The sequence below is a fragment of the Vipera ursinii genome (genome assembly GCF_947247035.1).
Source record: "Vipera ursinii genome assembly, chromosome: 3".
NCBI classification, from domain to species: Eukaryota; Metazoa; Chordata; class Lepidosauria; order Squamata; family Viperidae; genus Vipera; species Vipera ursinii.
In genome coordinates this window covers 181742270-181769188 of record NC_139516.1, presented here as the reverse complement: position 1 = coordinate 181769188, position 26919 = coordinate 181742270, and the positions used below count along the sequence as shown (strand labels likewise).

The following is a 26919-nucleotide window of genomic DNA, read 5'->3' as shown; positions in this document are numbered from 1 at the left end:
CATAAGGACCCCATCAGACACATTTGACATTTGCTGCATAAGTGCTACAAAGCAACATCATACCTGTTGACTATAATATGTTGTATGTTTGGAGCTTACATGTGTACATCTGCAATCAATGATTCTATAGTTCTAATTTTAGGTTCAAAGTCTATACAATATTGTAGGCATGAATCTTTAAATTTTATTTGACAAATCAACTGTTTTAAAAGACTGGACAAAAAAACTTCGTACATGTCAAAGATTTAGATAGATTTCTTTTTGAGAAATTGAAAGATGAATTTATTCACAATTTAGTGTAAAAGGAAAGAGTAGCTTTAATATTTTCTTTTCATTTAAATAATAAATTTAAAAAAATACATACCTACATTTATATATGTTTTAGTTTAATGTATTATTTAAATGTTTCATTAAGATTATTTGTCACTGATTGATCAAGTAATTTTTAATTATTAAACGATAAATATATGCCTTAACAACACTATTCATTTAATATAGTAACAGAATATTAGCATCACACTATTGAAATAATAACTATTGTGTTTGCACATATCTGGATTGTGTTCTCATTTTAACCAATTCTGCCTCTGGGATGTTTTTGTTTCCACCTGAGAAATTAGTACTTATGCACAGTGGCGTAGCGTGGGTTGTCAGCACCCGGGGCAAGGCAAGCTGGGCGGCCGATGCACTGTCCTTCCCCCAGATAGTCCCTCGCTCTCTCTCCACACCGCACCGCACGCCTGGCACCCCCCCTCCACAGTGGGCGGCGACCCGGCGGCTCGGATCGGATTCGCACAGCCAGCACTGCAGTGAGAGAGAGTGAGTGAGCCAGGCAGGGGCAGAGAGCTGCAAGTGTGAGCGCGCCCCCCCAGATGTCACGCCCGGTGCGGCCGGCCCCCCCTGCACCCCCCACGCTACGCCACTGCTTATGCAAGTGCTTTGCAATGAGGGAAGGTACCTTCCAATCAGTTTTGATTCCTAGCAATTGCCTAGACAGGTCTCTGTAGTTTTCTTGGCAAGATTTCTGAAGTGGTTTGCTATTAGCTGCTTCCTAGGGCTGAGAGAAAGTGACTGGTTCAAAGTTAATTCCTAAGGAATGAATAGAAGTCACAGTCTCCCAGATTCTAGTCTGGTGTCTTAACCACTACAGCAAACTGGTTCTCTGAACTAATAACATATCTAATAAAAGGGGACTCTTGTCTACTTAAAATAGGGAAACATAAACAAAATAACAGATAAGTATTAAAAGTAGTGGTAATCAAGTGGATCTTATTGTAGTACAGTACATGTGAGAATTTTCTTTTGAGTACTCTCTACTATTGCAACAATTGTAGAAAAAAATCCTTTAATTTCTTTAAAATAAAATTAAAATGTTCCATTATCAAAGTCTTCACTGTATTTCTGAAGATCTGTGCTGTAAGCTAATTGTGAATAATTTAGTATCATCTTGCACATGGCTACTGAGACGTAAGTCCTAGTTAATTTTTGTTTCTGGAAAAATATGTAGAGGATTGCAGTATAATGCCATCTTCTTACGAACACAAATTTGGAAATAAGCTGATTTGTATATGTATTGACTACATAATAATGGTCTTTACTGACTCAGGATATAATTTGCAAAGAAATACTTTGTGTTGGGTTTATCTATATACTTATAGCATGAGTATAAAAATAAGCATGAAGAATTTCTTGTTATACTTAGAATTCCAGCTTTAAACAACTTTGCCAATAGAATATTCTGTTTTATTGATTAATGAAAAAGCAGTATTCATGATCTATGTAACTGGCTAGGAAACTGTGGAAAATACATTTTGAAATGCTGCTGCAGGGAAAATAAAGTAATACATAGAAATTAGAGATTAAAGGATCTTCTAGGATCAGTGTATATGTGACAGTATAAGAGTAAGAACCTTAGAACATACAGGATAGACATGTTATTAATGGCATGTATGGTGCTGATGTCATTAATATCCAAGTGCTTAACACTCCTCAGAATAAAATAATTAGAACTCAGAGGAAGAGACTATTAGATTTAATAAAGCAACCATTTAATGTTTTTTTACAGAATCATTACTTTTATTTCATGAGAAGCTAAAATGTATAAACAGACTTTAGATGGCCTCTGTTAAAATTTGTAGGTGGCATAACACACATAGTAGAAAGATATTTTTAAGACTTCATGAAAATTTAATTATATTAAAATATGTTTTAGTAAAATGCATATAGCTATTTCTGGTAATAAACTATAGTATATTGGGAGAATGTATTTTTTTAAATAATTAATAAATAATATCCTTTGACTTTCTCATAATGTACACAAGCCTCTGACTGAAGATTTTTAAAAACTGGATGGACCACAAGTGTTCAATAGGTAAAAAATCAAAAGTTTAGGCCTGTCTATAAATGCAAAACAGTTCATCAAGAAATATTATAAGTGAAGCTCATCGTATTTTGAATATTGTAAGATTAGTTAGAAGAATTTATTACAGATATAAACATTAACAACCTTTTGTTTAAAGTATTTTAGTATGATCATAATGATTGGATTTATTTCATTTATTCTTTGCTTGACTTATCCAATCATTAGGCCATCTTTTGTTAACTTTCCTTGATGCATGATGTTTAAACAAATGTCAAATTTCTTCAGTTGGGAGATTATGGCAATTAATGATGTGGACATACAGCATTCAGAACATAAACTAAAGGTACGATAGCCCATTACCAATAAGTAAATCCAAATGAAAAGATTGGTGCTTAAGCTTGAGATGACATGACTGAATTTTTTCTATACATTTTTCAGATCTTTCATATATCCAGACACACACACACACACACACACACACACACACACACACACAAACACACACATATCTATATACATACCAATACATACCAATGGCTTTTTGAGTACTCTTGTGTTACATCAAGAGCTAATTAATGAATGGGACATAAGGCTACATGCTACTTAGTTTGGATTTGTTAAGTAGAATAAGAGTATCCTGAAAAACAAAACTGAGCCATGCTAATGAAAGTAACTATTTTAATTATGCATATATTTATGTAAAAATTAATTACATATATGCTCAAATATAATTTGATAAATTTTCTACCTATTTCATCATAAAATAAAGAGAGAAGATACAAATGTACATTTACATTCATAAGCATTACTGTATCACATTTTAAGTCTATGAGAGGATAATATTTGGAAATGGGGGATGACTATTAACAGATTTTGAAATATTTTAAAAGTTGAAAGAAGTAAACTGAAGGATCAGGGCATAACATTGACTGAAAGAAGTTTGATTAAACTTATCTCTGCATCAAACACAAATGGAAACTGCTGCCCACAGCAAATCAAGATGTTAAAATAGGTTAATAAGATATGAAGCATATCAGCAATGAGTATATATATTAAAGAACTGTGGAGGAGGAATACTTTTTACTAATGAAAGTTTAATATAATCTACTCTTTTTATTTTCAATTCCACTATTCCATTAAGAGTCATTAGGAATATATATTTTCTGGGTAATAAGAGAGTTTATTTAGCATACGGAAGAATGAAATATTTCAAGATATATATTTGCTTAGCATTTCTACAAGAGATTAGCTACACCATTTGAAAGTGTTCTGCCTTAGTCTTAATTGATATTTCATAGATTATTCTACTGCATTTATTATTTGAAGATCTGCTAACTCAAACTGATCTATATGCCCAGTATCTAGAAATAACCTGCATGTTTAAGATTTAGTCTGCATATAGATCTTCAATGTTTATATCAGCTGTTAATATAAATTTAGCTGACCCAATGACAATAGGGAAATATTGCCTTGAATTTCAATATTTAACACTTTGGTCCATTTCTGAAGTATGCATTATGCATACTATTGCATCCTCAAAGGCACAAAGATGGAGTTCAGAAATATCTGATAGAGCCTCACATTCTTTTAATTGTGATATCTCAATTATAGATCAGTGCTTTATGATTTAGAGTTAAGTCTTAGCTGTACTTTGGATGAGGAAGGGGTAGAAAAAAATTATATTCCTTCCTAACAGAATGAAGGCTGTTAGATATTATAGCTAGATGGTTCTCAACCAAAAAGCAACAGTATTCCCCAAATTGACTCATACAACTTGCAGGCCTAAATATAAGTGGAAAATGGCTTAACGAGTAAGTTATTACTAGGATTGAGAGCAGGAAAACGGTAATACCAATAATAAAATTTAACAACTCAGTCAGGATGTTAAGCTTATCTTCAGTAACTGCTCTGCAAAGAGAAGAATTCTGGAAAATGCAGAGAACTGTCTTTCCAGCATTTATTCCATATCAAAGTTATGACTTTTATTCTTCCAAATTCTGAACACTTGTTTTCAGGAAATTAAAGTTTGGAGAGTGAATATAACACCAGAAATTGAAGTCTATGTCTTGAGGGTTGTTTCTGCTAGCTCATATGTTTTAGAAAGACAGGGGTTTGACTTTGCAATCTCGTTCTACAACTGACTCATCTGAATGAGAAAGTTTTGTTTCCATGCATAGACTAAACTTCTATATTTTTTCTTTAACCTATCACTCACCCATTAATGAAAACAACTGTAATTGTTTGCTTTTAAGTTAAATTCTTACACATATCACTTATATGCAGTTTTGCTTATAAGTGTATGCTTAACAAAAGATACAGTCTTTTGATTTTATTACATAAAACCAGAAGGAACTGTTTCCCATTATGAAAAGAAAAATGTAATGAATTAAGGAAAAAAAATTGGAAAACATGATCAATGGAATGGTTATTATCAATTAGAATAAAATAGAAAGGGTGCCATTGCTATAATTCTAATGTTGGCAATCAGCAGTAAATGTGAATAGTTTTAATTTAATCATAAGACACAATAATAATGAGAGGCAAAAAGTTTGTATAAATGACACTATCTCAGATAGGAAAAAATATTATAATTTTATTATACTTTATTATACTATAACACACAAACTAACTAAATAGATGCACCAAATGTTTGGAAATAAATGTTTCCCAGATATGTAATTTTTCTACTTGCATTTTTGCAAATACATAAAGTCAATCTGCCTAGAATTTATGATTGACTATATTAATTCATTACCATAACTGTTACGGAGAATCAGGAAAAATCACTGTTGTGAATTAAATTAAATAAGATTGATTTTAGCTCAATCCTTACCATGATTATTTAGAAGCCCCACTGATTTCAGTGCAATGCTTTGAATTGCAGCTTTAGCTGGATACAGTTAAATCCCAGAGAAGCCGTTACTAGAGTTTATTATCACTTGAATGAGATTTTGTCTCAGTTTCTAATGCCATCCCTTAATTTGCTTTTACTTAGTAAAATGTTTTAAAATGCGACAAATGTATGTGGAGTATTAAATTATAAAAATGCATGATTCTCAGAATTTTATTGGATGAACTGATAAATAAATGTAAAAGTTCTAGTTAAAAATGTTATTTCATTGATATATACATTGTTACTTAAAATACCCATTACATTTAATGTTGTTTTACTTCAAAAACAACATATTGATAAAATATCAGCTAAGTAAAATTCATACTGTTTTAAATCCTGACTGGATTCTATTTTTTGTTTATTTGCTGCCATCAAGGTCCTGGTATTGTCTTTGCAGTTCCTAGTATTATCTCCTACAAAGTCTTGGAAAAATCCTCCAATATTTTGGAGCAGTTTATGGGACTCATAGAGACGTACAAGTGCAAGCGAGTGGTAAAGTCTGAATCCAATCTTATTTGGGGCATGCACAGGGAAGGATTAAAACCTGCAAGAAGGTGGGCATGATGTTGCAATTCAAGTCTTCAAGATGTGAAGTATGATGCCATGATCCTGCTCCCCATCTTGTAGATTTTGACTTCCCTGATATTATTGTCTCCTGTTCTCTCTGGTGGATCAGGATCCAGCAAATTCTGGATAGGTTAGGAAGCATTCACTCACACAGGTTCTGAACAAATTATTTTTATGGTGTACAATCACATAAATGACAGAAAGGTCCTAAAGTACCACCTCTATCTCAACAATGCTGATTTTTTTTTCATGTTTACTTACTGTTTGAACTTTGAGGAAATCCAGTTAAGGAAGATGGACCATTCATTCCAGGTAAAAGAACTGGAGGAAGTCCAGGTAGTCCTGGGTAAGCTGCTGGCAAACTGATTCCATGAAGCGAACTGCTGTCCATCATGCCTGGCTGCTGTACTGTTAAGCCTAAAACATCTGTAGCCTTTTTAATACGATCCAATTCTTGCTGTGCCATCAACTGTCTAACAGTTGTAGGAGCTAAGTAGTCTTTTTCCCGGTCCAGCTGACTTCCCACAGTTTCTCGCACTTTTGTTATGTGTTGTTTAGAAAATATATGGTCTCTTATGGACAAACGTGCAGAATACTTCACCCCACATAGAGAACACTCTGGTCTTGATCCATCAGTTGCATTCTGATTGATCATAAATGGCTTCCCTATGTTTATTTTGAATTTCTTTTCTTTTGCTCTCGCATTTTGAAACCAAACTTGTACCACACGTTTCGGCAGGCCAATCTCATTCCCCAGCATTTCACATTCTTGCATGGTTGGAGTCCGATAGTCACTAAAGCAAGCCTTCAAGACCTTAAGCTGTAAATTACTCATTTGTGTCCGAAATCGTTTGTGACCAGGCCGATCGCTACTTTTAGATTTAAAGGGATTGTTTGCTCCAAATGGATTAGGTGAACTTGGATCAGCAATGCTTGATGTTTCACTGCGATCAGCATTATCATCAGGATCATCAGTAATGTAAACACTTTGGTCGTGATCACCATCTTTGTCACCTAAATGGATTGATGGGCTCGTCAGAGAAAATAAATGCCTATCATCAATGTTCTCCATATTAGGCATGTTTGTGTTTTTTGGCAAATTGTCATTGAGAATATTTTTTGGCTCTTTAGAAGATGATGTAGATTTCACATCTTTAGAACAACCACTCATACTTTCAGTTTCATTGTTTCCTTCATCTCCTGTTGTAGCATCACTAATTGCTGTATTAATTGATGAAGTTTCATCAAAGTCATTTTTACTCTGATCATAACAACTATCAACAGGAGCAGCATTCAGATTTTCAATATCTTCATTGCATTCTGCTTTGAAAGACGAAGGACTTAAAAGATTCTTCGGTGACATTTCTGCAGTTTTACTAACAGGAGTTGAGACAGTAGAAGCTAATTCATTTTCACTTGATAAATCAATTTTTGTTAAAGATGATGGATAATCAAAAAACATGTACTTTTGTGGGCTTTCTCCTCCATCTTCATTGACTATTAAAGGACTTGGTGGTAAACTATAACCTGCCTGTTTTCCTTCATTCCAATGTCGACTGCGAATATGACTTTCTAAAGCTGATTTTGCTTTAAACAATGCTCGACAAAAAGGACATCTTTTATGAGACTGGGCTGGCCCTACTGCACGAAATTGCCCTTTTCTTTCTCGAGCTCTTGTGTTTTGAAACCAGACTTGTACCACCCTCTTTTTAAGACCTACTTCACGTGCAATATGATCTAGCATTTTTCGAGTAGGATTGGAATCCAAAAGGTATTTTTCATAGAGTATTTCTAACTGCTCTGGAGTAATTGTAGTTCTCAATCGTTTATCGCGGTGCTGGTCCTCACCACTGTTTCCTCCCTCTTTTTCACTACAGTTATTATCTTCCTTATCATCCAGTTTTCTTTTAAGTGAGCCAGAAACTGAAGCAGTATGGTGAGTTGTGTGAGTTGAGCCTACTTGTGGTGCCATCTGGGCCAAAGAACTATTCAGCAACTGACCTGTCATCAAAGGGTTATTAGGATCAAATATCATATAGGGCATATCTATAGGCCTTTCTAAAAACTGAGAATGAAGAAATTGATTTTGTGCTGCTAAGAAATGCATGTGTTGATGTTCCTGCCAAAGTTCTAAAGTGGGAAAGGCAACTGTACACTGGTCACATTGGTACTGCAGTAATTGAGGAGGTAGACTGTTTTGAAGAGGACCCATTGAAATTGTTAAAGGACTGGAAGGAACTGGTGTAGATTGTGATGTAGAAGGTGGTCTGCCTCCTATTTGGGATTGTTTGTGTTGCTGTGCTTGAGAAGCTGAGGGCTGTGAATCCATAGAGGATCCTGTGGAGGATGTTAGTGTAGATTGCATTAATTTGTTGCTTTGGGAGGAAGTCTCAACTTGTTTAGGTGTGGTATCATTTTGCTTTGGCTTTTCAGTTAAATCAGGTTTGGGAGAGTTTTTGTCTGGCTCGGGTTTGGGTGATGGCATCAAAGGAGTACTAGAACCAGATCCAGAGCTTGCTGTGGTAGCTACAGCCATACTTTTAGATGAATCAGATGGACCAGAAAATGTATAATTCTTATAAAGAGTTTGATCTGTGGCATCCATCGAGTCCTCTGTTTGACTTTCATCTTGGGCATCATCATCCTCATCTTTATAACACAGTTTTTTCTGATGAGTAATTAAGTCAAAAATTCTGGGAAAAACTACACTACATTTTTTACATTGATATTGCATGTTACTAGTCCTAATGTATCTCTCATTGGTGAGTTCCCTTTTCTCGTTATCTTTAGTTTCAGCTTGATTCTCATAGCTTTTTCGAGCCTTTTGCCGTGCATTTTGGAACCATACAACAATAACACGAGTAGGTAAGTTAAGTACAGTTGAAAGTTGTTCAATTTCATCATCTTTTGGATAAGCATTTGTATCAAAAAAATCTTGTAACACTCTCAGCTGGTAGTCAGTAAATCTAGTTCTAGATGATCGCTTGCTTAAAGATGCATCAGATTTGAAATGTTCTAAAGAACTGGTTTGTGGTTCAATTCTTATATCTTCCAAAACTGTTATGGGAGGATTACTAAAATTGTATGGAGAATCTTTGTTTCTCTGTCGTTCCTTAAATAAGGTATTTCGAAACCAGTGTTTAATAACTTTTTGTGAAAGCCCAGATTTCTCAGCCATTTCTTGAATCTGTTCCTCACTGGGAGAATTATTAATATCAAAATATGCTCGCAGGATTTTCAGTTGGTCATCTGTGATTCTAGTACGGGGACGCTTGAATTGAGAGTGTCGTAGAAAATTTGGATCTAATCCAAGCTGTTGCTGACAAAGCTGAGTAAGATCTGCAGATAAAGCATCCATGGGTGGTAACTGAAGGGCAAGCTGAGGAGGTAATGCTGGGTGTTGCACTGGTTGCATCATAATTGGGGGGAAAATAGGAAGATCTAAAGACACTGGCAGCTGCACTGGTGGTGGAGCAGAAGGTGGAGGTGGTGGTGGTGGAGGTGGTGGCGGAGGCGGTGGAGGTGGTGTTGGCGGTGGAGCTTGCAGAGGAGTGGGAGTTATGCTCTGAATTTTTCCAGAGCTAGATGAAGGTTGTGAAGGAGTTACAGATGGAGCTGGAGGTGGGGGTGGGGGTGGTTCTGGAGAAGATGGTGAAATAGGATAGAGTTTGTCATATGCCTCCCTGTATTGACAGGCAAATTTTTCTAGAGCACCATATGGGAAGAACTGACCATGGACGTGTTCCTGATGACTCTTCAATATAAGTATGTTTGAAAATAATTTGCTACATGCTGCACATTCCAATTTGTCAGTATTTTCACAATCACCATTTTTACTTTTCTTCTGCACCTTCTGCCTATTCTCATTATATTGAATAACCAATTCAAAGCCAAAATTTTCTAATAAAGCTTTGGCTGCATTTCCTCTTGCCCCAGAAGCAATTCTAGGTGGCGGGATAATTGGTTCTGAAGACTTCTGCTTCTTTATTTCTTTGTTTTCTTTCAACCCTTCACTATCACTTGTGAATTCTTGCTTTGGTTTTTCTTGTTTCTCAGAAATCTCTTCAGATTCCTTAACTAAGGGCATATCCTTCACCATCTGGCATTCCGTATTTACCGCAGGATTTTGCTCTGCTTTTACCAACTTATTAGCCTGTTGCTGTTGCTGCTTTGGAGGCTGAATTTGAGGTGGTGCAGCTTGATACTGTTGTGCCTGTTGCTGTAATAGCTGTAGCTGAGTTTGACCGACATGGTGCTGAGCTTGCATCTGCTGTTTTAGGTCTTCTAACAATGAACCTGCCATACCTGCCATTCCAGGCATACCAAAAGTGGCAGAAGCAGGTAAACCCAGATCAGGGCTCAGACTGAATTCAGTCCCTGGAATATAAAACGGAAAAAGAAACTGTGGTTGTTGAAATTGCAGCAATGCCTCTGGTGTCATAGGGAAATGAGGCAAAAATGCAGGATTCAGGAACTGTGGCTGGAAAAAAGCTGCTTGCTGCTGCAATTCATGCTGGAGTTGCATCTGCAGTTGTGCTGGTGACTGGGGAGGATGATGTGTAGGCTGAGCAGAAATCAATTCAGAAGCCTGTTTTTTATTTAACTCTTTGGCATCTAGGTGAGTTTCTTTGCTATTAGCTGCTGGTAAGCTTGTAGACTCTACTGATCCTTGGCTAGGGCTATTAACGCTCCCTGCTGTACTAGTTCCACTTAACGTATTACTGTTTGGCTCTAATTTTGCAGCCCTTGCCTTAGTCTGATGCAGTACAGATCTCATGTGGATTTCCAGTGTAGAACTTTGGCTGTAGGAAACATTGCAAATGCTGCATTTATAGGGTTTGTTGTCAGTGCTGCTGTTTGCTTCTTGAGGGACAGGACTGGATGCTTCCTGCAACACTTTTTTTAGTTTATGTAAATGGGAGACTGAATTATAATGGACCAAAAGAATGTTCTTTTGTGTGAAAGATTCTTTGCACACTGTGCATTTATATGGACGAGAAGGATCTAGAAACTTTTCCATAGTAAAATTTGGCCCTTTTCTAAAAGGTAAGGTCCGCTTTGGTTCTGAGCCCATTTCATCTGGAATCGAGCTGCTGTCACTTCCTACAGGGCTTGCTTTGCCTTCCTGGTCCACCTCATATTCCCTTTCTATATCTTGTTCTAGTGCATGTTCCTCTTGCGCCATACTTTCATTTTCTGACCAGAGTTCACCATTTACAGGTAAAGATGCACACAGCTGCTGAATTTCAGCTTCACTGAGTTCTGGATGGCCTGTTTCCAAATGTTTTTTTAAAGCCTGGAATGTACGGAAGCTACGTTGGCAAAGGCTACACATGGTAGCAGCCCGAATAGCATGATACTGGGAATGTATCTGAAGCTTCTGCATAGTCTTAAAAGCCAAGCTACAATGGTTACAACGATATTTATAGACATGGCGATCAGAAACAGAAAGCTGCTGCCTCTTCTGCTGTTCATTCAAATGATCTGGCAGTGATTCAATTATCTTTATATCATTAGTGCTGCTTTTGTTCCATTCTGGCAGTTCAGCAGATTCTTTTAGTGGCTTATGTTCCTCTATTTTAATTTCCATTCCAGTTTTTGATTCTTCAAGCCCAGGAGTATTCTTCTCCTCTGGAGGACTATCACCTGCTTACAAAAGAGAGAGAGAGAGAGAGAGAGAGAGAGAGAGAGAGAGAGAGAGAGAGAGAGAGAGAGAGAGAGAGAGAGAGAGAGAGAGAGAGAGAGAGTGAGAGAGAGAGAGAGAGAGAGAGAGAGAGAGAGAGAGAAGAATAATCCATAGATTATTTAGTAGAAAGTATCTTTGGTATGAAAATTATACACAGGGACTCTAAAATAGTGACCATTCAGTAATAGTTTTGCAACTGTATATCTTTATAGGTAGTATAGTATATACCAATTAAACAATTCCATTTTCATTACATTGGTATGTTGTTTTTTAAAAGATACTTTGAAAACTAACTAGGTGTGGTCTGTATCCTACCTAAAGTTACAAAGAAGATGTGCATACAAATGGATGCATTCATTCCAGAGACAATAAAGGGCTCAGGCTCTGAATCATAATTCCTGAAAAAGGCAATTGTCTAGTCCACAGGTCGGCAACCTGCGGCTCCCAGCCGCCCGGTGCGCGCGCACCTCTTCCAACGGGCAGTGGTGCGCGCGCACCTCTCCAAATGGAGAGTGGCACCGCCCGTTTGGAGAGGTGCACGCGCACCTCCCCGAATGGGCGGAGGTGCGCGCGCACCTCCCCAAACCTTTGGAGAGGTGCGCGCGTACCTCCCCAAACCTTTGGAGAGGTGCGCGCGTACCTCCGCGCGAATGGGCAGCGGTGCCGCTCTTTCAGGAAGCTGCCGCGGCCCGTCTGTGAAGCTGGCGAAAGCGGCAGCTTAGCAGACAGGCCGCGGCAGCTTCCTCAAAGAGCGGCACCGCTGCCCCTTCGCACGGAGGTACGCGCGCAACTCCGGTCGTTCGGAGAGGTGCGCGCGCACCTCTCGGAATGGGCAGGGGCGCCTCTCTTTTTGAGGAAGCTGAGACGGGCCGCGGTAGCTTCCTCAAAGAGCGGCACCGCTGCCCCTTCGCACGGAGGTACGCGCGCACCTCCCCAAAGGTTTGGGGAGGTGCGCGCGCAACTCCGGTCGTTCGGAGAGGTGCGCGCGCACCTCTCGGAATGGGCAGGGGTGCCTCTCTTTTTGAGGAAGCTGAGACGGGCCGCGGCAGCTTCCTCAAAGAGCGGCACCGCTGCCCATTCGCGCGGAGGTACGCGCGCACCTCCGGTCGTTCGGAGAGGTGCACGCGCACCTCTCGGAATGGGCAGGGGCGCCGCTCTTTGAGGAAGCTGCCACGGCCTGTCTGCAAAGCTGCCGAAAGCGGCAGCTTTGCAGACGGGCCATCGCCGTCGGGCAACCGGGAACCGGTTCCATCTCATTTTTAAAAAAATGGCAGCCGCGTGCATCCGCGCATGCGCAAAAAACCTTTTTGTGCATGCGCGTGCATGGACACACGCACGCGGCTCCCTGTTTTTTTAATTTGTGATGGAACCGGTTCCCAGTGGCTCTTTTTCTTTTTTAGGTTGCCGACCCCTGGTCTAGTCCTTGTTGAATCACAGTTGGAAGGTAAATGTTTAGAAATCATGCTAATTAAACACCAAATTAAATCTTCCAGGGTTTCTAGGCAATGCATAAAATCATAGATGTGAATGACATTTAAAAAGGTATTGCTACAGAGAAAAACTGGAATCAAACATGGATGCATGGACAATAATTATGAGTTTATTTTCACATAGCTTTTGGGCTTTCCTAGTTATTAGGTAATTTCCTCTTTTTTTGTCATTGTTCTCCTTCCTTATCTTTTTTTTATTAGTGCGGTCTACCTTCTAGGTTGTAAAATAAAAATAGATATTGTTACAGTATATAAGTTCACACATATGTAATTAAAAGAATGAAGTGGGAATATACCAAAATCATTATAGCATTATAGCAAATTATTTGTTGCTGCTAGTTCAAATTTATTCAAAACAGAAATGGGCAACTGACTTGTACAATCTTATTAATAGCTGTAAATCTAAAATCACAACAGACGGCCCTAACACAAGCAATTTAATGTTGAATATATTCAAACCTGGGTTTTTAGTCTATCCCTGTTTATAACAACTTATTACACCTTTGGTTAGTTTTAATACAAAATCAGTCTAAAGATACAAAAAATTAAAATAATATATCTGATTTATAACTCATGGGTAGGATCTGTCATTAGAGGTGACCAGGGATCAGCTGCAAGCAAACAGGTTCTGACTATTTGGATGGAATTAAAACTATGGAGAAGTTTATATATTTATACATGAGACTTTGGAGACAATCTATCCACAATGTCCTGGGCTGATACAATCCTACTAGAATCGTTCTGCATTGAGTTAAATGAATAAATAATAATACTCCAATAAACATGTTCCTGAAAAATAAAGCAGACAGCTTTCCTTTGTACTTGAGGAAAACAAGACCCTCTTAAATGTAGATATTTTTTGTTTTTTAAAAGCACCTTTAGGTGATTGCATTTGATTGACATTATGAGGAATGGGCTGAAGGAATACTGAATTCACTGATTGAAAGGCCTGCCCACAAATCAGAGTAATCTTTACAATCAAACTCTCATGATTACCAAAATATTTTGAGATGATGGAACTTGATAATTCTTTTTTTAACCATTACCTTCACTTACTGTTTGCTATTTGAGGTTTTACAACTATAACAATAAGTAAAAGCTGTTTTATCTACTGGATTGGTGTAAGGATTGCATTTAGGTTTTATGCTGATCCTTGCTGAAATCTCTAGCAGTTTGAGCCATCTCTTTGAAGATGGTTGTTAATCTCTGCTTTCAGCTCTTCTTTTTGCACAACACACTCATAAGCATTACTCCCTGAAGTCTGATGCAGATATTTGTCACTATGGGTTCCATTTTTATGTAAAAGTAATTACCTTCTGCTACAAAGGTTTTGAGTTCCATTATTTATATATAAAGTCAGACTTAAAGTCCAAAATTACTGTACTGTTTTTATTACCTTCGTCCCTAACTATGATGTAGATTTTTCTGTAAGAAGTAGGAAAACTATGGCATAGTAGCTAAAGCCCTGAAGAGAAAAGTCCTACAAATTCGCTGTATTGCAAAACACACTTGATTTCATTAACTGGTTTAAAGCAAACTGGACTTTAATCTCTGCATTTTTTCCTTTGGTGCAGAGTTACTACATTATCCAAGGTGAAGGAATGTTTTATCAAAAGACACTGATGTTTCAATTCTGCAGGTGTGGTTTTTCATTGCTATACCTGAGTATTTTCCAGATCCCTCAGTTCTCAGGTTTGTGGACATGACATCGCAGTCAGATTTCTCTGAAGCAACTGTTGGCAGTAGCATACTGTTAGGCATCATCATATCTGGTACGGGAACCTTAGGGAGGAAAACATAATTTTGACATTGCTTATCACATGTAGACAAATCATCCAGGAACTTAAAATTTAGCTCATGTAAATGGCAAAAATGATATTGGTTAAAATATTCTGAACAAAAAAGATATTTACAACCTGCACTTTCAATGAGTTGAGTGTGGGCATTTTAAGCAATTTGGGTAATACAAAGATACTTACTAATTCTGAGAGCTCTAACAAAAGATTAATTTGTATCTCACACATCTGAGTGGGTATGAGTGATAAGGTTTTATTTTCCCCAAACTTGATAATATCTTAATTATAAGAATGTGTGGCTGACAGTTTACCTTGTTTTACCCAGGCTTTCATATAAGTCTGTGATTGAGGTCCTAAAAATTTTTCATTATCCCTGAAAAATATCTTAGGGTTTCTCTAGTGCAGGGGTGTCAAACTCAATTTCATTGAGGGCCGCATCAGCATTGTGGTTGCCCTTGGGGGGTAGGGGGGTGGCCAGGGGGGGCATGGCCTACTGGGTGGGCATGGCTTGAGTGCATATGGCCTACTGGGTGGGCATGGCTCTACATCGTTTGCATCAAGGGTGCCTATGGGGGCCTGGGCAGGAGTGGGACAGATCTGAGGGTCTCTGGCAGAAGGAGGGTCTATGGGCCAGGGCCAAGGCAGTGGGGGCTGTTCCCTCACTGTTTCCAGGATGGCTTTGCAGGCCGCATGAAACCACTTCGCGGGCCATATCTGGGTCCCGGGCCTTGTGTTTGACATGTCTGCTCTAGTGATATCTGTATTGCATTTTAGAAACACTGAAAGAGAAAACAGTATGGGTGACAAAGCAGTTGTGCATTCTAACACATACAGGTTTGACTATATGTAATGACACTCTCTAAAATATATTTTCCACTAACATACATATATATCATACATATATCACTTGGTTTTTTATTAGATATTCAAGGTAACTTAATAAACCATAAAGTTATGATTCTGCCCTATATAAAAAGTACAGAGATTTTTGCACTGCTCGTCATCATTACAAGTTCATATAAAATTGACATTAAATTTAACTGTTAGTTTTCCAGAGTCATGCATATGATATGGGTGAATGTCTAAATTAAATAAATAAATATAGAAAGAAATAGTAATTTCTAATGCTTTTAGCCATCACAATACATTACAGCAAATGAAGAGGAAGTTTCCCTACAGGGAAAAGTTAATAGCCAATCTGCTTTAGGAAGTGCATGAAGCCACAGAGGTGAGCACCTTGGTCTTGAAAGGTTGACTTTAATGACAGCTTAAGACTCCTGTGTCTTTGAAAATTAAGGTTAAGTGAATAGGCCAAAAAGATGAACTAAGTTATTGACAGAAACAGAGATCTCAGGAGCTTCTATTCCAACTTCCTAATTCCATTTCCAGCATCTATTCATCACTGTGTACAATTAACATATATGTAAAACATATTAACATTTTAAATACTTACTGTCATAAGCAGTTTTTCCACACAATCAGGTGACACACTGTGCAAATGAGTCAGATGCAATTGCAGATGCATTTTGTTGCTCAGGACATCTTGACAAAGGGGACAGCAGATCACAGGCTGCATAGAATGTTGTGACAAAACATGCATCTGTATACGATTTGGGTCCCTGCTATTGTAGTTACAATAAGGGCACTGGTAAAACTGAAAAGAAAAAAACCATAAATTCAGATTATTAGACAAATAATTTGAAAAAATGATATTACTATAGTAAATACTACATTTTCCTTCAAGAAAAAAAAAGAATAATGCTTCTTCTGCTTCTTCTAGTCAACCTCTCAGGGTAACAATAATTTCTGGGAATTTATCATTATTTTCATATTTTAATGCCTTAAAAACAGTTTAATTTTACGAGAAAAAGAAGAAACATGGTAGTTTATTTGCAGCCTATTCATTAGAGAGCATATGTTTGGGATTATACATAAGTAAAATTCTTGGACTTCATACCTTCAGTACACATACCCATATCCACACAATTATTACTGATCTGAACTAATCCACTACAGGAAAAAACCTTCTTTGGTTAAAGTTATGAACTATAATATCATTTTATCATAATCTATCACGCTGGTCTTCAGAAATGCTGCTCTATAAATTTCCAGTTGTGAAACCCTGATTTTGAAGATACACTCACAGGATCAACTGGGATAGTTGCTATTGTATCAGCCGCTCTGCTGCACAGCAACTTGCTTGCCTATACTTCTGGAGCTCATTTCAGGACTGGCCATGGACTTCCCCAGGCTTACGGTTTTAGGGGCCTTCAATTAGTTGCCCCTGGGACAGACCTTGAAAACAGCCCAGGAGTTCATGGCCACCATCCATGTCACTCATGGCCTGACTTGAAATACTGGTCACACTCTGGACTTAAGTTTTCTTGTCAGAACAGTGGCAATGTGATCTGAGGGGAGAACTATCTTCAGCCCCTCTGCCATGGTCAGATCATGCTCTGGCAACTTTGAGGTTCTTTTATGTTACCCTATTATGCAGGGAGATGGGACATGTACAGTCATCTGTGAATTAGATCCATGCCCTCTCCCCTCATAGTTAAAGCTACCCAGCATGTGATATGTGGTGGGTCCTAGCAATGGTCATCTCCATATAAATTATGCACTCTATATGGGGCTAGCCTTGAAAAGTATCTGGAAGCTGCAGCTAGTCAGAATGCAGGCAGTTTTGTATGTGCCCTAGATTTTGCATGTAACATCTTAGCTACATGAACTGCATTGGCTGCCAGTTTGCTTCCAGGTCCAGTTCAAGGTACTGGTTATCACCTTTAAAACCCTACAGAGCATGGTGCCAAGTTATCTGAAGAACTGTCTTGTCCTAATTACATCAATCTGTTCCATCCAGTCAAGCAATGAGGGCATGCTGCGGACTCCATCAATCAAACACTTTTGTTGAGCAGGATCTAGGAAGAGAGCCTTCTATGCTATTGCCCCTGCCCTATGGAAACTTTGCCCCCAGAGGTAAGATGGACACCTATTCTTCTGGCCTTCCAAAAGAATGTCAAGACACTGACATTGCCAACTGGCATGGAGATCTAAGAGTGATCTGCAATGGAAAGTGTAAGTAGGTAGATAAGTATAAATTATAGCCCATTATGTCTGGTAGACAGATTTTTTTTTATCTTTCCAATCCATGGCTGACAGACAACTAACACAAAATCCAGCCATGCCTACGTATGGGCTAGAACTGTTTCTTCTTAATTTAATTAATACATAAATACACATACATACACACAAACAAACACACACATACAGATGCACACATACAGATAAATATACACATGCATATACGGAAAATTTATATCCTGCAATTTTTCAAATTCTGTATAAAGATCATCTTGAAATAAAGGTCAGCTCAGAAGCACTAATTGGCAATGTCAGCTACTGGGGAAAAAGGTGCACTTTCATTCAAAATTTAGGATTTCAGAATTATTTTCCCAAGAACTTTTTTCTTCCCAAACTTTTGCTTTCTAGTTCGTTTTTAATTTTGGTTCCTAGGTAGCCAAACAAATACAGCAGTCATATACTGCAGTATTGTGATGCACTAATCTTTTGGAAATATTGGTTTCATATGATTAGCTGAAAAACATTTTATGGCTAATTGCTAACTGCATAAATCAAGCCCATGAGGAATTAAAGTATTTCACTAAAATTGTTCATAAATATGATAGAAACATTGTGATAATACTTTTTACCTGGTCATGACCAAACTTATTTTCTTCAGAAAATTTGGTCTTTTTGGGTGGACCATCTTCTTTAGCTGGAAGTAGTGGTTGTTCCCCTGCTGCAATATTTACTTTTGGTTCCTTCTCTGGTGTGTTTATTCCTGGTTCCAAAACAACATGCAAGAATATATTAATAGCTATGACTGTCATTAGAACTTATGCTATGATCTACAAGATTCTTTTAAATATTGCAGGTTTTCCTCTTAGAGCAAAACTCTTTTTGAAACTGAACAGGTACAAAGGTGACAGCTCACTTATCTCTGAAGCAGAGCAAACTCTATAAATACATTAAAAATGTACTCTTCTCTCTTGTTTAGCTAACCTTATTCTGCCCTAAACAGTAATCAATAACTAGATCTCTCTAGTATTTCACTCGGAAATTTTACACCACATTGCACAAAACAAAATCATAGCCTCAATTCTTGCTCCAAAATAATTAATTTCCAAATATTCCTCTTTTCCCTGTCTCTAATTAAGAATATATTTGTCATGTTGCTGAGATAAGATGTCTATTATTTCCAATTATTGCACAACATTTAATAAATATTGAATCAAATAGTTTTCATCATACCTCTAGACTACTGAAATCAATGTTATTCATGACTAAATAAATCTCACTGATTTCAATAGATATAATGTAGGCATAATTATTTTATAATTCATTTAAAAGAAAAAGCACCAGCTTAATCACACAAAGATAAATAATACTGAGGCACCGACTAAAATTTGTTTTGTACTTAAATGCTACAATAGTATGTACTAATAATACAATTAATATTCAGCCTGACTGAGCCTCTTAATGTAGCCGGGTTAGTACACATGAAAGAAAAAAAATGCAATTATAACTTTCTAGAATCTAAATCATAAGAAAATTCTTTGCAGCATCAATTTGCAGGGTAGTCTCTTTTGCTAGGCTGGATATTTCAACAGCATTGAGTAGTCTGGTCACATACATCTCATGACAAACACAAAACCTCATTTACCAACCATTCCAATCTCATCATAGTGTGGCATCATCTGACCTTTTTTCTGCTGTTTATTATGAGTATTTCTAATTTTAACTTTCAATTTTCACCATCTTCCAGTCAATTTGCAACTAAATTATTTCCAGGGTGAGGACACTGTCACTGGACAACTGGGTGCAAATACACCTTGAAATGCAATGACGCTAAACCATTGATTGCTATCAGACCCAACATAAATATATTGTCCAGGGGAGACGCATAAAGGATCTTGATTTTTAAAATCCACACAGAGTTCATTTAAAAAACAAACTGACCTCACTGTCTAATGTCTCAGTTTTAATTTTAAAATAATGATTGTAACTGATGAAAAGCTTGCAGAATACTTATAATGAACAGAAAGCATATTGGTGGAGGGAGGACCCTTTTTATTTGAAGAACAACAGAAAACCCTGTAAGAATAAGTAAATTCAGAAGCAGCAAAATATATTGCATGTGGATATCTTCAAAATATATACATTTTATTAGAAATATATTAAAATAGACTGTATATATAAATACTATATATTTTAGTGTATTATTCCCCCATTAAACCTAGGAAACAATATAGAATGAGTAAAACTTTAAAAATAAAACTAGAATTACAGATTGATTAAAGTTCAACATCATTCAAATAAATTGCAAATGGAAAAAGCCTTGTTTGGATTTCTTTTATAAAGGTTTAAGATTTTCAGAATCTTAAGGGTCTAGGAGGTTAAAACATTTCAAATATTAATAATCATGTTTTAAAACAGAAAAAATCCATCTCTTATACCAATCATTTTATCTTTAAATTAAATTAGCACAAATAAAGCATTTTCCTTATTAAAATGCATTAAAATGCCCTAAGCTGTGTAGGCAGTAGCAAAATGGTATGAATAATATTTGAGGATGCTTTGTACACTGTGTCATATCCCATTCCTGTGCCTCTTTGTGCCTCTTCTCTGATTATGGGATTCAGGAGTATCAGAGGACTATACTGAAAGTTTGGGTCAGGAATTCCAAGATTTTTACTCATCTATCATTTTGTATTTGGAATATACAGTACCCACTTTATCCATGAAAGACTGCTGGGTGATCTTGGGCCACTTTATTCTCTCTCAGCCCAACTAACCTCATAGGGTTGTTGTGTGGGAAACAGGAGAAGGAAGGTGTGCTAGATATGTTTGCTGCCGTGAGTTATTTGTAAAAATAATAAACGTGGAATACAAACTTGTTCTGTCTAAGAATTATGATTATCAAGTAGGGTGTAAATGTTAGGCCCAGACATGCTTAAAAATGATTTAGAACGTAATGTATCAGAGTAACATTTCATTTTAAAGTAGTGGTGACATTTTTCAGGTTTCTGTGCAAGGCCAACCTATGCTAATTGAAAGCCACATCTTTATTAAACTCATTAAAGCAGTCACATCTTTCTTTAGGTTTACATGAATCTTCATCATATATATCACAAGTATCAATTGTTCACTTTATTTTCCTTGTCATCCCCAGCTGTATTATACTTTAATGACATTTTTAGATTCGTAATCCTGAATTTGTATAAAATCAGTCTTAATATTGTATTTTCTGCAAACCGTTTAGATTCTGAACCAATATCTATATAAAATACTTCAAGCATAGCGACAATTCCAACCAACATACTTCTAATGTCACCAGAAAGATGCTGCTGTTCTGTACATTCAAAAGGTTCACTTTCTATTCTTTAAACATACAACTTTCTAATAAAGTCCAAATTAATAAAGAAACTAATTCTTTACATTTTCTTATACAAGGCAACAGCTCAAGCTGAAGCATTTCTTAATCCTCATCCAACTGCCCTCCACCCAAATTCTTCTCTATCATCAGGAGTTTGTTTCTATCCATTATGTTCTTAGGATTGAATACCGCAAAATATATTTGTATAATAGAAGATTTTATATTAATGGGGGGAGGGGGCAATGAGTTCCTTTCCTAAAATGATAGTCAGTGCTATTAAGACTCTACCAAAGAAACTTTATTAGTGAGATGGGCAGCATATAAATTAGATAGATGATAGATAGATAGATAGATAGATAGATAGATAGATAGATAGATAGATAGATATAGACAGACAGATGATAGACAGACAGACAGATAGACTATGTCAGAAACTTTTCCATCATGAAGTCTCAAACGTAATTAAACATTATCTAAATAACATTTATTAAAGATTTTCAGGAGCTGAGAACTTATCACACATACTAAAAATATAAACCATTTCTGATACTAAGTGATAACTTTTAGAATCACTCATCTGTGTTTATTTTTTTTAAGGAGAGGTGTCCCAAATCTCCTTCATAGTGCAAATACCACTCTTTCTCCCTAAAGGCAAAAACTATCCCCAAAATCGAGATTTAGAATCCAGTTTTGATGTGCCAATGGGTGACCTCACTTCTTCAAACAATAGGTCCACTTCTTCCTGGTTGTAGTATCCATACAAATGACTAAGCATTTCTGATATTGCTGTAAAAATGATATCAAAACTGGAATGAACGGAAGCAATTTATCTTCAGAATGTACGAGCTGCCACTGCTGTGGCTACTGCCTGTAGATGGCCTTGGGTTAGGCTGAAACGGAAAATAAGATTTGTCCCGTGTTTGGGACTTAAGCAAGTGCATTCTAAATACTTAACAAACATTTCACACACACACACACACACACACACACACACAAACACACACATATATATATGTGTGTGTGTGTATGTGTGTGTATGTTAAGAATTTGTTTGAATGCACTTTGCTAATTAACTCTTTCTTTCCTGCTTTGGCCTGACTCAAGGCTTATCCACAGGATATAGTCAACTTATGACAGCTCATTATTTGTGTAAATTATTCAAATTGCTAATAAAGAATTTGGGAGGCTAAGATGATCATTTCGAACTTCTTATGTTCTCATTATATACACACACACTTCTTATGTTCTCATTATACACACACACACACACACACACACACACACACACACACACACACACACACACACACACATATATATATATATATATATATATATATATATATATATATATATATATATATATATATATTACAATAGTCTACCATTACTGCATCATGTTACCAATGTTCAAAAGAATTCCACCATTTTATGGAGACATAAAATTGTTTTGCCATTACTACTGTCTGCAGATTAAGACCCTCAATAAAGTCTATATTTTGATCACTTTCACTTCAGTTTTTCTGCCTTGTGCATTTCATCCATTGTTGTGTGTGTTTCAATGCAAACATTTTTTCAAAAAAAAACCTCAAAAAGATGGTCAGGCAATGCCTACAGAAAAAAGGGTGCTTGGGTTAAATTGTATTTATAGCCTGAGCCAGAACTGCTGGACATGGCAGCTGGAAATTTCCTTTGAGACAGTCAGATTCCATTAGGATTCCTGAGCCTTCAAAGCAGATTATTTCTAGTATGTTTCCAACCACTTTTAGAAGCTCAGAAATATCTGAAAATGCAGAGTGCTATTTCCATATGACAGAACAGTGGTCACTCCCTCTGGCAGGAGAAGCCAAGTGGAAGCGAATAAAGTTAAAGTGAAACATAGGAAGTACAGAAAGTAAAAATTACTCATAGAAGACCATTCATATGGCAGTTATTGGGTATGATACAAATATGGATATGTTTGCTGGTTTGAGTTATTTGTAAAAATAACAAAAAATGTGGATGCAAATAAATAAATAAAATCTGCATTATCTCACTTAAAAATGTCCTATGAATGACCATTATTTATAAATAATTTTCATTGTTAGCACCCACTTTCTACATTTCTTTCTTCTGAACTCTTTTTATTATTTCTCTTTCCAGCCCTCCATTCTCTTCTCAAGATAACATTCTGTGCAACTGATGATTGCACAGATTGTAGATCAGATTGTAGTCCGTAAAAGATTATACTATAATGAATGTATTAGTTTTTATGGGATTGCAATATTCTTGTGATCAGAATTACTGATAACTGTAACATACATTCCTCTCCCATATTCAATATGTGTTCTTAAACAATTGCAACATACAGCAGTAAAATACTGTGCTGCTCTAATTTAAACTTCTTTAAATTATCACTTTTTGCTTTTAATCTGGATTTCATAATTAAAATGTGAATATTACAATGTTACAACTATAGCATATAATATATATATATAGTTTTGTCATTTTAATTATTACATATACCCTTTAGAAATCTGGTTGTCAGAAATTACTGGGAATAAAATTCTGCTGGGAATCTGGCTAATCAAATCAATTTACTTGTTTAATTTTTTTATTATGTTATGTGAACTGGAATTTCTGTATAATCTGTCTCAGGCCAGTTAGGAGTAACACTCCAAGATCAAATAATGACTACTATATCAGTTGACTAAAAGAGATACAAATTAGAATGCTTGTTTGATGCTTTGTGGCAGGGAAATCACACACAAAAAAAGAAATTCTGCTATTTGTTCACCTATTTTTTTTAGTGGCCTGTGGCCCAGGGGTTGGGGACCCCTGAACTAGCATAATATTTATTTATGATGAATCAAAATTGTTTAGAGTTGTTCATTTTATACTTTGGAGGGAAAGGGGATCTTGGTTGATGTTCCCTTATGGAGCTCTTCAAAATTTGATAAGACCTACTACAGGGTTTTTCAACCGGTGGTACACGTACCACTGGTGGTATGCGAGCACTGGGCTGGTGGTATGGGGCGTCGCCTTCCTCCCCCCCAGCATCACACCCATGCACCGGCCTTGCTGCGTCGACCTGCTGGGAGCTCTCTGTGGACTGGAGCCCGTCGGTGTAGGTCGGGGCTGGCCGTACACGCCGATCAGCTGGCGACTTCGTACGGCTGGCCCCAACCTCCGCCGATGGGCTCCAGTCCACAGAGAGCTCTCGGCGAGTCGATGGCTTCCCAGCAGCAGCCCTGGCCAGTGAGGAGGCTGGGAGGGAGGTGGCTCAAGTGCTGGGATCAGTGCTGCTTTCCAGCTCTTCAGTGCTGTCAGGGCTCAGCAGAAGTGCCAGGATCAGTGCCAGGTTCCAGCTGGAGCTGCTGAGCCCTGAATAAGCGCCAATCACCTGCAAAGCAGCACTGATCCCGGTGCGTCTGCTGAGCCCTGAAGCACTTATCACCTGGAAAGCAGCATTGATCCCTGATCACACACACACACACAAACACATGTGAGCAGTTACAACTGAAGGCGTTTCAGCCTTCAACTACAGCTCCCAGTCCTCCACCATTTGGAGAGAGAGAGAGAGAGAGAGAGAGAGAGAGAGAGAGAGAGAGAGAGAGAGAGAGAGAGAGAGAGAGAGAGAGTCAGAGAGGTGATCTCTCTCTCTCTCTCTCTCTCTCTCTCTCTCTCTCTGCCAGCTTGCCCCCTAGCAGGGCTCCAGATTGGCCCTGTGCCCTTTCCTCTCCCATTGCCCTTTGCAGGCCTGCCATAGAGCTGGACGTGAAGCACCCGGGGAAGGAGCTACGGAGGTGGGCAGGTGGGTGGGTAGTGAGTCCCCTCTGAAGCGAGGTTGCGGAGATGCTGCGTCCTCCTAGACCGCGCTCTGTCCGTCGCCCAGCACCACACCCAGCACATGTGGCTGCCACTGCCCTTTTCCAATGGACATGTCCCCAAGGAGGCCATTGGGTGCCACCTGCCCAGCCCCAGGCTCTGCCCCCACCCCAATGCCACTGTCTGAGGGTGGATTTCTGGCCTCCCTCTGCCCATCTCCGATAAGGAGCAAGGCCCCTTGCGCCTTCTGAGGCAGCCAAAGCCCGCATGGGAAAGAACAATCTTTATGGAAGCAAAATAAGCCCAATTTCAGGATTTTAAGGGCAACTGCAATGGAAGCGTGACTATGTCTGATACCTCCCTATCTTGGACTTCAGAAAGCATTTGTCCTAAACCGAGAGTGCCTGGTAGCAAGAGGAAATAATGGGAAAAGGAGAAGGGGTGGGGTGGGGTGGGGTGGGAGAGTTGGAGTCGTTGAAAGCACAATTGCTCGGAGAATGGAGGAGAAAAGAAAAGAAGAAGTGGCCCAAAAATCTTAGGGAAGAAATAGAAAAACAAAAAGGTGACAAAAGAAGAAGCCCAGAATTGTGAACTGCTGAGAATGAACCAAGGTTGGTGGAGGAATAAAAAGAACTTCTTCAAATATGATCAAGTTAAAAGAAAAAAAAACAAGGAAGGAAGGAAAGAAGAAAGGTAGGGACAATGGGAGGGAAGGAAGAAAGGAAGGAAAGAAGAAAGGTAGGGATATTTGCCCTTCAGAGTATAAACAGTAACATGCCTATTGAAAAGTATGGTTTCCCTCCTGCCCACTCACAATGGTAAGCCATAGATTCCCCCCCACACACACACACAGGCACCCTGCAACCTGAGGGAGTGAGGGACAATGGAAGGGAGGGAGGGAAGGAGGAAGGGACAAAGGAGGAAAGGAAGGAAGGAAGGAAGGGACAATGGGAGAGAGGGAGGGAAGGAGGCACCCACCCCAGTCCCACTCACCTCCACCAGAGACCCATTGATTCCCTCCACACAGGCACCCTGCAACCTGAGTGATGAGCTCCTCCCCCCCGGCCACTGACTTCGCTTGTCAAAAAGTTGCAAAAGGTGATCACATGACCCTGGGACACTGTGACCGTCATAAGTATGAATCAGTTGCCAAGCATCTGAATGTAAATCACATGACCCTGGTGATGCTGCAACAGTCATAAGTGTGAAAAATGGTCATAAGTCACTTTTTTCAGGGCTGTCGTAACTTTGAACAGTCACTAAGCGAATTGTTGTAAGTCGAGAACTACCTGTACTTTATCATTTTTTCCCTTTTTTTTGGTCAAGTTTTTGACACCTTGCTGGGCGACTGGTGGTACTCGGACATTGTCTTGTCCTAAAAGTAGTACAATGGGTGAAAAGGTTGAAAAGCCCTGACCTACTACTCAGTATCTGTAAAATGTAAAATTCAAGATGAGGTATCATCAATATGACATATTATCTAATTATACATCTCCATTTTGATTGGCATGGAAATACAGGGGAAATTTTACTGGGAGACTCTATGGACTTGGATGGGATTAGCAGGCTGAAATCAAACCCTAACAAGGCAGATTTGATTCAATATTGTTAAAGCAGCTTATTCTATATGCTCAATTTCACTAGGAATGTTTACCTTTTTTTACATAGAATGTTACTTTTATTCCAGACAAAACCTATACTGACAACTGAAGTATTATTTAAGCAATGTCAAAAAGATAATTCCAGATTTGTTTGACAAGACAAGAAACCGAGAATTATATATAAACTGCTGTTGCATGCTAAAGAAAGAGGGGGATAGAACTTGTTGTTTGCGAAGTCATGTCCAACCCATAGCGACCCCATGGACAATGTTCCTCCAGGC

General features: G+C 38.0%; 1 protein-coding gene across 1 annotated transcript in view; it reads right to left on the bottom strand.

Moving 5' to 3' along the window:
• Positions 1-26919, bottom strand: part of ZFHX4 (zinc finger homeobox 4) — a 210863-nt gene that overhangs the window by 4673 nt on the left and 179271 nt on the right. Inside the window, exons 6-9 of the mRNA XM_083359811.1 lie at positions 18505-18635; positions 16248-16448; positions 14660-14780; positions 6084-11468 (exon numbers count right to left, since the gene is read on the bottom strand). Of these exons, the coding sequence (XP_083215937.1) occupies positions 6084-11468; positions 14660-14780; positions 16248-16448; positions 18505-18635 (5838 nt within the window). The remainder of the gene's footprint in view (positions 1-6083; positions 11469-14659; positions 14781-16247; positions 16449-18504; positions 18636-26919) is intronic.